This window comes from Natator depressus, chromosome 12 (genome assembly GCF_965152275.1).
Source record: "Natator depressus isolate rNatDep1 chromosome 12, rNatDep2.hap1, whole genome shotgun sequence".
NCBI lineage: Eukaryota > Metazoa > Chordata > Testudines > Cheloniidae > Natator > Natator depressus.
The window spans coordinates 32867378-32881702 of record NC_134245.1 but is presented as its reverse complement, the minus strand read 5'-3'; the positions used below and the strand labels follow the sequence as shown (position 1 = coordinate 32881702).

Here is a 14325-nt window from a genome sequence, read left to right as displayed (position 1 = left end):
GACAATTAGAGAAACTAGATGAGCAGCTTGGCTCTTTCCCATCTCTATAATTCCCTGTCCTGCTAAATTCTGATTTTTCTCCTTCTTCATTCATTCCTATTGATTACAGCTCTATTTGTTGTTGCAAAGCACTCACCCACAAATGTTCAGTACAATGAATCCTTTGACAGCGAGGCATTATCTTAGCGTACCATATGCCCAATGGCAACATATATCAACTTTATCTTTTCCACTCATGGATGAGGTGAAAAGTCTAATGACCACTATGCAAACCGGCTTGATTTGGAATGGGATGTTTACACAATGGTTCTCATATCGCCCATTGCAGTGACTTAGCATCAACACTTACTGCATGTAGCCCCAGACGCAATAACCTTTATTTATTAGGAGCAATCTGTTCCCCATGCTATTGCTGGTATTATGTGACAAACAGCAAGGAGGAAAAAGAAAGATTCATGGTGTAACAGGATGACAGCCCAAGCCTTTGAAGAGAGAGGGACAAAAAGGGTGGTGATGTGGTACAAAAAACCAGTGCTATGGAGGGCTCCAATCACTAAGTTAAGAATGTGGCTTCTAATCACTGTTCTCTCCTCTCTTGTTCTCTGCTCGGCTTTGGAGAAAATTGTTCTTGAAGAGGGGATACCTTGTTCAAAGTACCAGGTGGCTTTCAACCTTTCGTGCTACGAGTTTGTGAGACTCCAGCGCACTTTCACGAGTGCCCAGAGCTGGTGCGAGAGAGGAGGGGGGCACCTCATTTTTATTGAAAATGAGGAAACTCAACAGTTCTTGCAGAAACATATCTCCGAGGACAGGGAGTGGTGGATAGGACTGACCTCAAGTTCCCTTCAGAATGAAACTACAGAAGGTAGGTGATCTCGAAAGAGAAATAGTGCCTTCTTTTAAGTTAGGTTGCAACTTGAAAGAGATACTACCTCACTGTAGTAATGCAAGGAAACCCTACTGTAGGGTTCTGCTGATGAATCACTCTTTTGTTCTACTATCATCAGAGGACATCTAGGGGCATATACCGATGTATTACAGAGCTGCTTCTATTATGAGAGGCATCATGACCCTCTGGACCAGGAGTCTGGGCGTCTGGGTTCTATTCCCAGCTCTGCTACTGACCTTGGACAAGTCACTTCACCTCTTTGCACTTTTTGTCCCCCTCCCACTCTTTGCCTGCCTTGTGTGTTTTGACTGAAAACTCCTTGGGGCAGAGACTGTCTTCTAAGATGTATTTGTAAAGTGAGTAGCCCAGTAGGACCCAGATCTTTGGCTGGGGCCACTAGATACTATTGCAATACATAAAAAGAAAAGGAGTACTTGTGGCACCTTAGAGACTAACAAATTTATTTGAAAATAAGCTTTCGTGAGCTACAGCTCACTTCATCGGATGCATTCAGTGGAAAATACAGTGGGGAGATTTATATACATAGAGAACATGAAACAATGGGTGTTACCATACACACTGTAACCAGAGTGCTCACTTAAGGTGAGCTATTATCAGCAGGAGAGCGGGGGTGGGAGAAAGCAATGTCATGCTTGCTTTCTACTTAACTCATCTCAAATGACTGCAGGATTGTTCATCAGTTGTAATAATGGGCTAAATCCTGCTCTCCGTAACTCCAGTGTAAATCCATTGTAGACTTGCTCTATACTATAAAGTTAGAGAATGGAGTTAGTCCAGATTTTCACTGGTATAGCAGAGCAGAATTTTGCCCTTTTTTATCGATATATATACACATAATATATACATATACACACACAAACAAGGTAACTGAGTGAAATTTAAGGGCCTGTGATGTGCAGGGAATCAAATTAGATGATCAAACGGTCCCTTCTGGCCTTAAACTCAATGAATTTATGAATGAATATACATGATCCAGTACCTAAATGCGATGCAAAAGGAAACATTTCCTCAGTGAAAATCACTGAGACTTGGAAGACTCTGTTGTGAAAGGTGCTAAGCATTTAAAAATACAATTTTAAAAGAATACAACCAGAGTGTCTTTCCAGGTCTTCATCCCCCACCTCTTCCAATGGCACAAGCCGAGCTCTGTAATGTACTAACAATAAATTCCATAGGCTTTTCAGGAATAGGGCGACCAGATAGCAAGTGTGAAAAATTGGGATGGGGGTAGCGGGTAATAGGCACCTATATAAGAAAAAGCCCTAAATATTGGGACTGTCCCAATAAAATCAGGACATCCGATCACCCTATTCAGGAACTGCATATGAACACTTCCATCAAAATGCAGCTTTATATAAGTTTGTCTGACCAATACTGGCGTTTCTCCCCTCAGTCATGTTTATGAGAATGTATTCTTATTTAAATGGCAATATAATAGATTAGAATCCCCAGTGCACCTTGTGTGTCCATGGACCCCTGAGACATAGGGATTGGCACAGGTTGAGCGGTGCATTTTTGTGGGTGTCCTATGTTAAAATGTTGGAAACACCTCACTGTTAATATTATTATAACTCTAATCCAAGGACAATTCAGACACATCTTGCAGTGGCTTGAATTTCCATGGTCTCAATACCTGCTCAGGAGGAAAACCTGAATCTCTATCAGAACAACATGCCTACATTACTCCAGCCTAAGCATTTGAGAGGATATACAATGTTGGTGACATTGGGCTTGATCCTAGCACCTCAACTCAGGAAAAACTGCCTTTGGCTTCAGTGGGAGATTTGTCAGAGTAAGAACTGCAGGACTTGCATTACAGCTGTGCTTCTTACTGACAATAGCCCACATCTCCCACGAGGTGTGGCTTGAGCCTCTTCGTTGGCACTCGCTACTTGGAGTGGCTGTTCCCCTCTCCTCATATGGTTTGGGTTCTGGGTTCTGTTTTGTGATACTTGGTTTCTCCCTCCAAGGTGACTTCCCCATTGTGCTGAGACATAAGAGGGTGCTGTCCCTTGGGAAACTGAATAAGTTGCCACTGCTGGCAAGGAGTATAAAACCCAGTATACAGGAAACAACAAAGTACATCAATACAAACCCCAGCAAAAAATGCCACCAAAACCAACAGTATAACAAAGGGGAACGTTCCTGGGAGCAGAAAATTAGGATCTGGGGAAGGAAAGTGTTAGGGTTAATTAACAAGTACTAAAAACATCACCAAATTTCTCACCTCCCACCTCTTCCCAACCCCCAGCTGCCCGCATGGCACCTTTCCAGGCAGATGATACTCTGAGGGGTTGCTGCAGCACTGTGAATGTTGGCTGGTTTAAACAAAAAAAGGATCCTCTTACAGCGTTTTTGCCTCCAGTTGGAGCAAGGGCCTCTCCTGGCTCCCTGGGCTGCAGTCCTGTGTATGGTGACCACCTTTGTTAGATGGAGGAAAACGACAAGAAAAATAAGGCACAGCGCTTTATTTTAAGGGATATTTTAGGGAAACACCATTTCCCTTAGCATATCACAGATTTTTCTCTCAAGTGTACATTTCTACTGCCCTCAGTATGATATAATGCAATTATCATGCTTCAATTTAATGTTTAAAATGGTACTTATAATACATATCAATAAATCTTAAAATCAGTGACAGGTGGTCACCCTCAAAGGGACAAACCAATGAAATAAGGGATAGTCCCTGAAAATAAGGGATAGTTGCTCAACCTACTCGGCTGGCTCTCAGTAGCCGAGTCAGGTCTCTGCCACTCAATGCTGGTCTCTGCAGGGCTGGAACTGCCTGACCCATGCCCTAGATCCCAGAGAAGTTCAAAGACTCTCTCTGTGGGGAAGGGGAGTTACTCAGAGACTGATTCTGAACCGTTCTGCTTCTCTCTGAGCTGCTCCCAAACTCCAAATTGAAACAAAAACATGCCTTTATATCTCTGAGTCAGGCCGTCCTCTCCCAGAGCAGATGAGCATCCCTGACTGCTTGACCCTATCACCTCCCTACTGACCTAAGCAGGAGTTTCTAGTCCATTCTGTCCCAAATCCAGACTCTAGTAGTCTTAATTGTTGTAGTCTAGACTCTGGAGGCTCAGCCCAGAGTTCCAGGAGCTGGATAATTCCAAGTGATGGTTACAGACATTTTTGATGTGGTTTACTTTGTTCACAGGATCATTAATTTGGTTGGACACTTCAAATATAAGCTACAGCAACTGGCATGAGGATCAGCCGTCTCTCTTAGCCAATTGTGGGTACATCCTGAAGAACGCTGGCTACGAATGGGGCATGACAGAAAACTGCAGTCAGGAGTTTGACTTCATTTGTGAATTTGGTAAGGTGCACAGCAGATGGTGCCAGAACTTAGCATGCTGCATTTCAGGCAATGTTTAATTCAGCCAGGATTCATTAAAAGTCATCATTCAGTAAATAAATATCAAGCTTATTTAAAAAAAACCATAAAACCCAGGCAGCTGTCCCCTTTGCCTATCTGCTGGCAGAGGGAAAGATCCAGAGAGGGGTTGAGCACCAGAGTCAAAGGGAGTTGTGGGTACTCAGCACTTCCATGACACAGGTTCTAATCCCGACAAAGGAAGTGGTTGTTGTATGATATGGATCTTGATTGCAACGAGGGGCAAGGATTGGACTACCCAAGTCATTTCCACATGTGCCCAAAGCGAAGAATAGAAGCAGGTTCCAGAGATGAAAGGCCACTGCATTCACTCACTAGGCAACTAGTGACTGGTTAATTTGGTCTCTAAACTCATAGTAGTAACTGGAAATCATTATCTGAGCATGTTCCTCTTGTCTTCTCTCATCCACATCTCCTGTACAGCACTGCAGCCTGCAGTTTCCCCTAAGGTAAGGAGAGGGATTAGACCCGATAGTTCCCTCTGGCTCTCCAGCAGGAGACCAAACAAATGCAGCCTGTGGTGCCTAATATTACCACCCAGGTAAATCCTGGCTTGGATCCAGCAGCCCTGGAATAGAGTGCTGACTATACTAGTTCATCCAATATACACACCCACATATAAGGAGAATTTGTGCTTCTCATCGGTTTCATGTGAGTGAGGCATTTTAAGCTGCTCATTTGCATAAACTAGAGCTAAGGTCACAGGATCTTAGTATTATTCAAGATAGTTAAGTCCAAAGCAGACTGCGAGGAGTTAGGGGGGGACCTCACAAAATTGGATGACTGGGCAACAAAATGACAGATTAAAATTCATTGATGATAAATGCAAAGTAAGGATATTGGAAAAAATAATCCTAACGATACACATATAATGATGGGTTCTAAATTAGCTGTTAGCACCCAAGAAAGAGTTCTTGGAGTCCCTGTGGATAGTTCTCTGAATATTTCTGCTCAGCGCACAGCAGTGGTCAAAAAGGCTAACAATGTTAGGAACTATTAGGAATGGGACAGAAAATAAGACAGAAAATATCAGAATGCCATTATATAAATCCATGGTGCACCCACACTGCTTTTGAATACTGTGTCCAGTTCTGGTTGCCCCATCTCCAAAGGATTTAATGGAACTGGGAAAAGTTCAGAGAAGTGCAACAATGATGATCAAGGTTATAGAACGGCTATAAAGGAGAGACTAAAAAGGATTAGGGCTGTTCTACTTAATAAAAGAGACAACTAAGGGGGGTGGATTATGATACAGGCCTATAAAATCATGAATGGTGTGGAGAAAATTAATAGAGAAGTGTTATTTACCCTCTCCCATGCTACAAAAATGTGGGGTCACCCAAGGAAATTAATAGGCAGCAGGTTTAATACAAACAAAAGGAAGCATTTTTTCACACAACGCACAACTAACCTGTGGAACTCATTGCCATGGAATGTTGTGGTGGCCAAAAGCATGACTCGATTTTAAAAAGAACTGGATACGTTCATGAAGGATAGGCCCATCAATGGCGAATAGCCGAGATGGTCAGGGATGCAACCCTACATTTAGGGCAACCCTAAACCTCTAACTATCAGAGGCTGGGAGTGGAAGACAGGGGTGGATCACTTCAGAAGTGCCCTGTTCAGTATACTCCCCCTGAAGCTCTGGGCCACTGTCACAGAAAAGATATTGGACAAGATGGTCTGACCCAGCCCGGCAGCCCTTTTGCAGTAGAGTCTGGCTGCAGGTTGACTAATATACACAGTCTCTGAATCCAGCGTTCAGGCAGAGGCTGCAACAAGCTCTAGCAATGCTCCTGCCCTGCTCCACTGTCAAGTACAGTATTTTATGTATTTAAAATTAAAACAGGAATTTTTATTTACAACCAGAATTATCACCTCTCTCTTTGGAAGGAAGTCAGTGTTCATTACCACAGGGCCTAATCCAAAGCCCTTTAAAGTCAAAGGGACTCTTTGCACTGATTTCGCTGCAATGGGGTTTAGATCAGGCCTTTAATGAGCAATATTAGGGGTTCAAAACGGACTAATAACAATGGGTTCCCTTACATTATTTGAAGCATAGAAACTCCTGGCATCAATCAACCATTTCAGAGACTGATCCAAATCACTGACTTGTTTTCAGTATCTCCAGTCCATATCCACCGAGGCACAAATAAACTTCACTAATAGTTAGAGCAGGGGAGTGGGAGAGAGAACTATGTTCTTTTACCAGTTCTGCATGCTCTGAGTCTGGTCCTATGTCCATGGAGGTCAATGGCAGTCTTTTCATTGGCTTCACTGGGTGTTGGCTTGAGCCCTATGTGATCTTTAGCCGCTCACATAACCGCATTGTACGTCAGTTTGCCCATGTGTAAAACGGGAATCACAGTATTTAGTACCCCCCGACAGGGCTATTGTACTGGTTGAGTAATACTTCTAATATGCTTGAATCCTCAGCGTGAATGTCTCTAAGGTCTAACAATCTAGTATAAGTGATCCTGTGACTAGATGTTCAGATACAATGTTGGCAAGTGCAGTATAAAAGCACAGATAGATAGATGGACTTGTAACTAAGCTTTCCTCCCTTCTGTCCTTCCCAGAACTTTTCATGCTTCTCTGTCTGCAGTTAGAGCTTCACAGACCTTGTGGAATTTATTCTTTCCATTTCGCTGTTAGATGCATAATAAACCATAGCACTATACTGTAGTCAAAATACACATTTCTAAACAGGTTTTGAATGGATAGTGTTAGTCAGTGTGTTACCTGGGGAGGTGGTGGAATCTCCTTCCTTTGAGGTTTTTAAGGTCAGGCTTGACAAAGCCCTGGCTGGGATGATTTAGTTGGGGATTGGTCCTGCTTTGAGCAAGGGGTTGGACTAGATGACCTCCTGAGGTCCCTTCCAACCCTGATATTCTATGATTCTATGAATTAATCCTACTTTTTTAAAGCATAAATGCCATGCAAAAGTTGCTGAGGGAGCACCTATAATGACAACATTCTCTGTGGAAGGAAAAAAAAAAAGCACTAGATAATAACCCCAATTAGAATTTGACAGCAAATTATGTTACAAGCTTATTGAGACAGCTCTAATCTGTAATCTGGTCATGTTGCTATAGATACAGCTAGGCTTAGATTTAGCCATTAAATAAGGATAGCATACAATTACCACAGTGTGCACACACTGGCACTGCTAATTAAGGCTTTCAAGAGGAATGGTCACAGTTCCATTGGAGAAGGATGTACTTAAATCTGGGGCAATTGAAACAATGTTCTTCTGTGGCTCCCATAAGTGACACCAAGGGTTTTCAGGCATCTTCTTTCTTAAATAATTCAGGTCACTGGAAGAATCCTAGACAGTTATCATCTTGCCCCACAAAGAATAAGGTATGTGTGTTTAGGGGCATGATCTTGCTATGTTTACTCACCCACACAGTCCCACTGAAGTCAAGGGGACTTCACCTGTGAGTAAAGGGTGCTCCCATGAGTAGGCTGCAGTCAAGCCTGCTATTGAATAAGTAGGCTTTTCTCCTGGGCAGCTTCCTGAGCCTAAAGCAGATCACACGTTACCTCGGGGCTGTTTCTGATCTTATAAGTAGCCTGAAACCTTTAACTTTTAAATGAAAAATTTTTGAATGAATTTTTTTTCAACGTTCTTCATTTTAAATTCACTTTTAATTTTTTAAGAAATTAAGTCTGTAAAAATGTTCTTTTTTTGGTTTTCAAAACCAAAAAAATGATGGTTTTTGTTCTTTGCCCCCTCCCCTTTTCCTCTCATTTTCCCCATTTTCTTCTTGTTTTTCTTAGTTGTTGTCATTGTTCTACTGGGTGAGAAGAAAAAAGGGAGAGAAAGGGGGAAAACAACAAAAACTGAAAATTTTTGGTTTACTTTTTTTGTCAAAAAAACCCCAGACATTTCAATAAAATGAACTCAAAACAAAAGGCATTATTCATTAAAAAAACTTGATGAAAAATTACAGCCAACTTTACCTTTTTGTTTTCCATCCCAGTGTCACTTAAACTTGTTTTTTTTAATACACACACTCTGCAGAGCCTTCCACCCCTCACTTCCTTCATATCGCAAATACAGCTTTTTGCTCATTCTAAGAGGCATTGAGGAGCCAGCATGCTAACAGTTGAGACTAGAGCAAGAGCTGATCAAAAAAGGGGGAGGGGGAGGGAACTGCAGTTTCCCCCAGCCCCCCGCTCCCATTTTTTCAGAAAGTCACAGTTCTTAAACATTTCAACCAGCTCTGTAGTTGTTCAAAAATGGAGAAACTTTCATGAAAATTCCATCTGCATTCCTCCCCTTTTTAAAAAATGTTGTAATTTTGTCAACATTTCAAAATTCAAAAAAAACCAACCCCACTTCAAAATAACTTTAGTTGAGACCCACCTTCAGGATTCACCTTGGGGGGTCTCATTTCCTGGGCAGGATAAGACAACACAGATTCCTGGTAGCGGAGAAGCTGTTCCTAGTCCCTGTGGCAGAGGATGAAAATAGGGCAGAGCCTGCACTGTATATCCTTGTCTGAGATGACATCTGCTCTTCCTTTTCCATCAGAATCTGGCCACAGCATTGCTTGTGATAACTTCAATGCCACCATGCAATGTGGATCAGGAGAAGTCATTCAGATTGGTGACAGTTTCTATGGGCGGAAGACCCCTCACTACTGTGTATTGGAGACTCCCCTCCAGCTTGACATGGAAGAGGATTGTAGTTGGACCAGTGTCAAGGATGAAGTAGCAGGTAAATATCTCATTGCAGCATTTGTCAGAGTTCTACAGTAAACACTACAATGTGTGGTACCTAAAACAACTTACCTTGCTTTATTTCAGTGGATGTTCATGGGTCAAATTCTGCTCACAGTAACACCAGTGCAAGGCCAGAGTTGAGTTTAATATTAGTGTTAGTGACAGCAGAATTTGGCCTATTAGTGGCAAATAAAAACTACATATACGCAAGCTTGATTCTAGCTACCTTCTCCTATATAGCCCATTGTCCAGTGGTTTCAGCCACTAATCTAGGATTTGGGAGATCTGGATTCATGTCCCTATTCTGCCAGAAACTTCCTGTGTGACCTTGGGCGAGTCACTTGACCTCTCTGTGCTTCAGTTTCACATTTGTAATGGTATTTTTCTGCCTCACAGAGGTGTTGTGAGGATAAATACACTAAACGTTGTGAAGACCTGATGCTGTACTGATGAAAAAGCTCTATACAGAAGCCAGGTGTTATTACGATTCAGCTGTGCACTTCTTATGTTTTTAGCTTTACTCGTTTTTTCACAGCATGATCAAAAGCTTTCACTGTCATTTCATTGCAGTTTTCTCAGCAGAATTTAGGTTCATGCCTTGTTCCTTCTTTCTATCAGACTAAGATTTTATGGAACACATTTAATTGTTTATTGCTAAGGCAGAGCCCAGTGACAGTTGAAGTGAAACCTCATGGAAGAAAAGTACGTGTATGTAGATGAAAAAGACTGGTATTTATCCACCAGATTTTAGGCTACAAAGTTTTCTATTCACTTGGGACTTTATTCATCCATTGTTTCCTTTGCACAAATCCCATTAAAGTCAATTTCTTCCCACATTTCTCTTGTCTCTCTGGCATGGAACCTGCACAATATCATTGACTCTAATTCATTATTTCATCTTTATGTTTATCTTTCCATCCTATTTAGGATGTCAATTTCATCTACTAAACACCTAAAAATTGGGTTCTACTTTATAATTGACACAACTATAAATCCAATGCACATCCTAGTTCCTTCCACTTTTGTAATAGTAATAAGGGTTTTTTTGCTGGTCTCCATCCAAAGCATGACTAATTCAAAAATCATGCAGCTTGTCTGATCATCTGTTCCATATAGAATCATAGAATATCAGGGTTGGAAGGGACCTCAGGAGGTCATCTAGTCCAACCCCCTGCTCAAAGCAGGACCAATCCCCACCTAAATCATCCCAGCCAGGGCTTTGCCAAGCCTGACCTTAAAAACTTCTAAGGAAGGAGATTCCACCACCTCCCTAGGTAATGCATTCCAGTGTTTCACCACCCTCCTAGTGAAATTTTTTTCCCTAATATCCAACCTAAACCTCCCCCACTGCAACTTGAGACCATTATTCCTCGTTCTGTCATCTGGTACCACTGAGAATAGTCTAGATCCATCCTCTTTGGAACCCTCTTTCAAGTAGTTGAAAGCAGCTATCAAATCCCCCCTCATTCTTCTCTTCTGCAGACTAAACAATCCCAGTTCCCTCAGCCTCTCCTTATAAGTCATGTGCTCCAGCCCCCTAATAATTTTTGTTGCCCTCTGATGGACTCTTTCCAATTTTTCCACATCCTTCTTGTAGTGTGGGGCCCAAAACTGGACACAGTACTCCAGATGAGGCCTCACCAATGTCGAATAGAGGGGAATGATCACATTCCTCGATCTGCTGGCAATGCCCTACTTATACATCCCAAAATGCCATTGGCCTTCTTGGCAACAACGGCACACTGTTGACTCATATCCAGTTTCTCGTCCACTGTAACCCCTAGGTCCTTTTCTGCCCCTCTTTTCCCCATTTTTCCATTACAGAACTACGTTTGGTCATTTCCTTTCACCACTTCCACAACATGAGTGTAAGGTTCTGTCTCAGGCATTTAAAGTCCTTCTCTCCAGATTTACATATTATCTGTGTAAACTGGTTTCTGAATATATATTAGACAGACTCTCCACTCAGTCCCTTGTTGGTCCATATAGCTATATTTTTACTAGTTGCCAATTCTAAATGTTGGGCTGTTGCTGAGATTCTGGGCCAGACAAAATCAAAACTGGTTCTATCCTTCTTAACTTTGTTTTTTGTTTGTTAAGCACTTCAGTGCTTTTGAAAAGCAGCCAGTTAACTACATAATAAAGTAAAAAGTAAAATGGGACTTTGCTCAGAAATCGATGGCATGAAAATGCCCCTTTTTTACTTCAATACCTACCTTTTCTTTGAGATGTTGTGAAGTTTAAAGTTTCGTACTTTAATATATCAAATGCCAGTGCACATGAGACTGTGATGCCTTCCAGGGCAGTGCCACGGACTCCAGGCGTGCCAGGTGGCATCAGATGGGACCTTCTTTGGAGATCCTTGTCCTACATTGGGGAGCTACTTGTCTGTTCAATATCACTGCATGGAAGGTAAGTATTAAAGTTGTAGCCATAGTGCCCATGTACAATGTTTTAACATTGTGACTGGTGACATCTCCTTAAAATAGTTTTAGAAGTTAGAGACAGGTCTGAACCAAGAATATCAGTCATGGATCTGAAATTCCCCAGTGTCTGAGGAGGTTCAGATCCAGCATTCAGGTTGGGATCCATCACACAGAGAAAGCCCCAAGTGGAGAAGTTCAGGTCCAGACCAAAATTTCCCCCAAATCCCAGTGTTTCCAATGGTGCTGTTCCAAATTCAGGTCCAACTTTAAAGACAGACATTTGCTTTCTTTTATAATTTAATTATATGTGTGTGAGTGAACTCAGTACTTTTGAAAGATGCTGGCATGTTAACAGTGGATATTTTAATGTATCCACATGTAACCCTTCTGCCAATGGCATCAGCAGCAACAAGGGCCAGATCCTTATTTTAGGGGATTTTCAATAATTCCTTAATTCTTGGTTCAAGCCCCATCCAGTAATCTGGGAACCTAAACCACTCTGGGGCCTTTGCTAGGCAAATCTGTACCCACTCTCAAGCACAGAGGTTTAAACAAATTAATTTTATTGGGGCGGGGGGAAAGAAAAGGAAAGACCAGGTTGAACTAGGACAAATATTTCCAGTTCAATACCTTCCACCATCATTTACCTCAGGGTGTATAAATCACAGTCCCAAATAATTAGACCCTAAATGGTTGATGCAGTTTGTTCTGCCTCCCAGCCTCCCATCTCACTTTGTGGGTCCCCAACTTCCTCACTCATAGTTTGTGATTCCAAGAGTCCAGGAGGACAATCAGGGTCCCTATTTCGTAGGTAGCTCTCTGATTTCAGCAGCTAGGACAGGGAGACCTCACCAGAGTCACTAGGCTGACAGACTGTTACTATGAATTCCTCTGTTCCCGCTGTAGTGCATTCAACTGCTCTCACTCTGCTGTGACCTACGGGGGAATGCAACTGCTACTTTGCTCTGTCTGCTGCTCACATGACCAAAACTGCTGCAGGGTTCTGACCTCTGCTTGCCACTGGCTAGACAACTGGAACCTCTGGTGATCTCTGTTCCCCTAAAGCAATTACAGCTCTTAGCTCAGCTCTTCTAGATATAAGGGGTGTTATGAACCCCTCAGAATCCCTACCACTCAGGAACAATGCACTCTCTCTGCCCTTTCTCTCTGGCTTTATCCAGGGCCTCTTACTGGACTAGGGTTGCCAACTCTGACTGAAGCTATTCCGGAAGATTTTTTCCCCCCAGCATGATGTAATGTTATTTTCTTAAAATATCCTATTAAAATCTTCTGGATTGCTTTCACTAGTCACGAGGAGATGGATACCAATTCCAGGAGACTCCAGGCCAATCCTGGAGGGTTGGCCAACTTATACCCCCACCTCAGCAAACATCACTTTCATCAGGATGACCTCATACCCAGTCATTGTCCAGGCTTTGCCCAGGGAGGCTCCCAACAGGGTAATCTCAAAAATATGGGCCCTAAGTACAAAACTTAGTCAAATTATATATCCCAGTGTCCCCAAACTACTTGCAGTTAATATGTAAATAAGATACTGCCTCACACAGTTGACTCCCCTTGCTGTCCAGTGGATGACAGCAGAGAACAGAGTTGATAGTTAAATGAGGTACTGCCTCATTTAAACTCTCCTTGCTCTCCAGCAGATGCCATCAGAGAGCTCACTCAGTTACCTCCCATCTCTGGTAGGTGTCAAGCCACAGGGCTTACACAGAGAATAGGTGTAGCTGAGGCAGTAAATACCACAAGTATCCTCAAAACTGCCTCAACAAAGTGGCTCAGCTGTGACAAAGAAGGGCTACTCCTAAATTTCCATGCCCATTCAATCCTTGGCCTCTCTGCTAAGAAGTTATCAGTTAGTGTGACACAGACACTTGTCCCCCCAAAACTGAAATGAGGCCACCAAACAGCCCTCAGATAGTCCTGAACTGGACTGGAGTAGGACCAGTGATCCAGAGGTGAATCTATAGCCTACTACCAGTGCCCTGAGCTACACAGTCCCCCAATTTTTTCTTCCTTCAGCTCCATATTCTCAAGGAAGGCTAGGCTGGAATAGTGAAGCACACTCTGGCAAAGGATATGGCTAAATACAGATTAATTGCATAAGAAGAGTATGCTTAACAAGAAAAGTCACGTCAGATGACAGCTGTATAGGGCTTTGAATAAATATATATGACTAGGAATTTCAAGTATGTACAAAACACTCAAGAGTATAATTATGTTTCAACAAGAATCATGACAAGCAAAACCACGAGCAGGTGATGTCACTGTGCTCTGTGCATTATGTTTTACAGGTTTGCAGCTGGCCGTGACTGATACGTGCTTTATCTTTGAAAATATTACAGTTTCTCTGAAATGGCTACTCTCTCCCTATTCTGGCAACCTCTCCTGTATCATTAGCACTGGAGATGGACACACTATTGATCCCTATTACCCTCTAACGTAAGATGAAGATTTTGTACATGATTTTACAGAAAGGCTAAGGATTTTTTAGTTTTAGAGGTTTTGGGGGTATTTTGTGTTTCAAGTCACTTAAAATGAGATCCTGCAAATAAAGCAGTGACAGGACATGCAGGCAAGATGGGTGGATTGTGCTGTAACTTGCTTTGAAATTGTTAAAAGCAGCAATGCCTATTCTGTCAAGCTGCCAGGCATGATCTTTCATCTGCTCAGTATGAGTGAATTCCTTTTCCTTCTAGTGAGCTTTAATGTAGATTCTGTACACACACAATTACTGAGAAACCTGCTGCCCTTCTAAGGAGAAACTGGCAAGGAGCTTAAGGCTAATATTTTGTTGTTTTTTTCCCAAAGAGTATTTTCCCATATTATTGAAAATGGTC

General features: G+C 42.3%; 1 protein-coding gene across 1 annotated transcript in view; it reads left to right on the top strand.

Annotated features, from left to right (window-relative positions):
- Nucleotides 1-468: 468 nt before the first annotated feature.
- The window catches only part of PKD1L3 (polycystin 1 like 3, transient receptor potential channel interacting), a 70496-nt gene continuing 56639 nt past the window's right edge, over nucleotides 469-14325 (top strand). Inside the window, exons 1-5 of the mRNA XM_074969180.1 lie at nucleotides 469-865; nucleotides 4071-4232; nucleotides 8851-9036; nucleotides 11343-11453; nucleotides 13780-13927. Of these exons, the coding sequence (XP_074825281.1) occupies nucleotides 469-865; nucleotides 4071-4232; nucleotides 8851-9036; nucleotides 11343-11453; nucleotides 13780-13927 (1004 nt within the window). The remainder of the gene's footprint in view (nucleotides 866-4070; nucleotides 4233-8850; nucleotides 9037-11342; nucleotides 11454-13779; nucleotides 13928-14325) is intronic.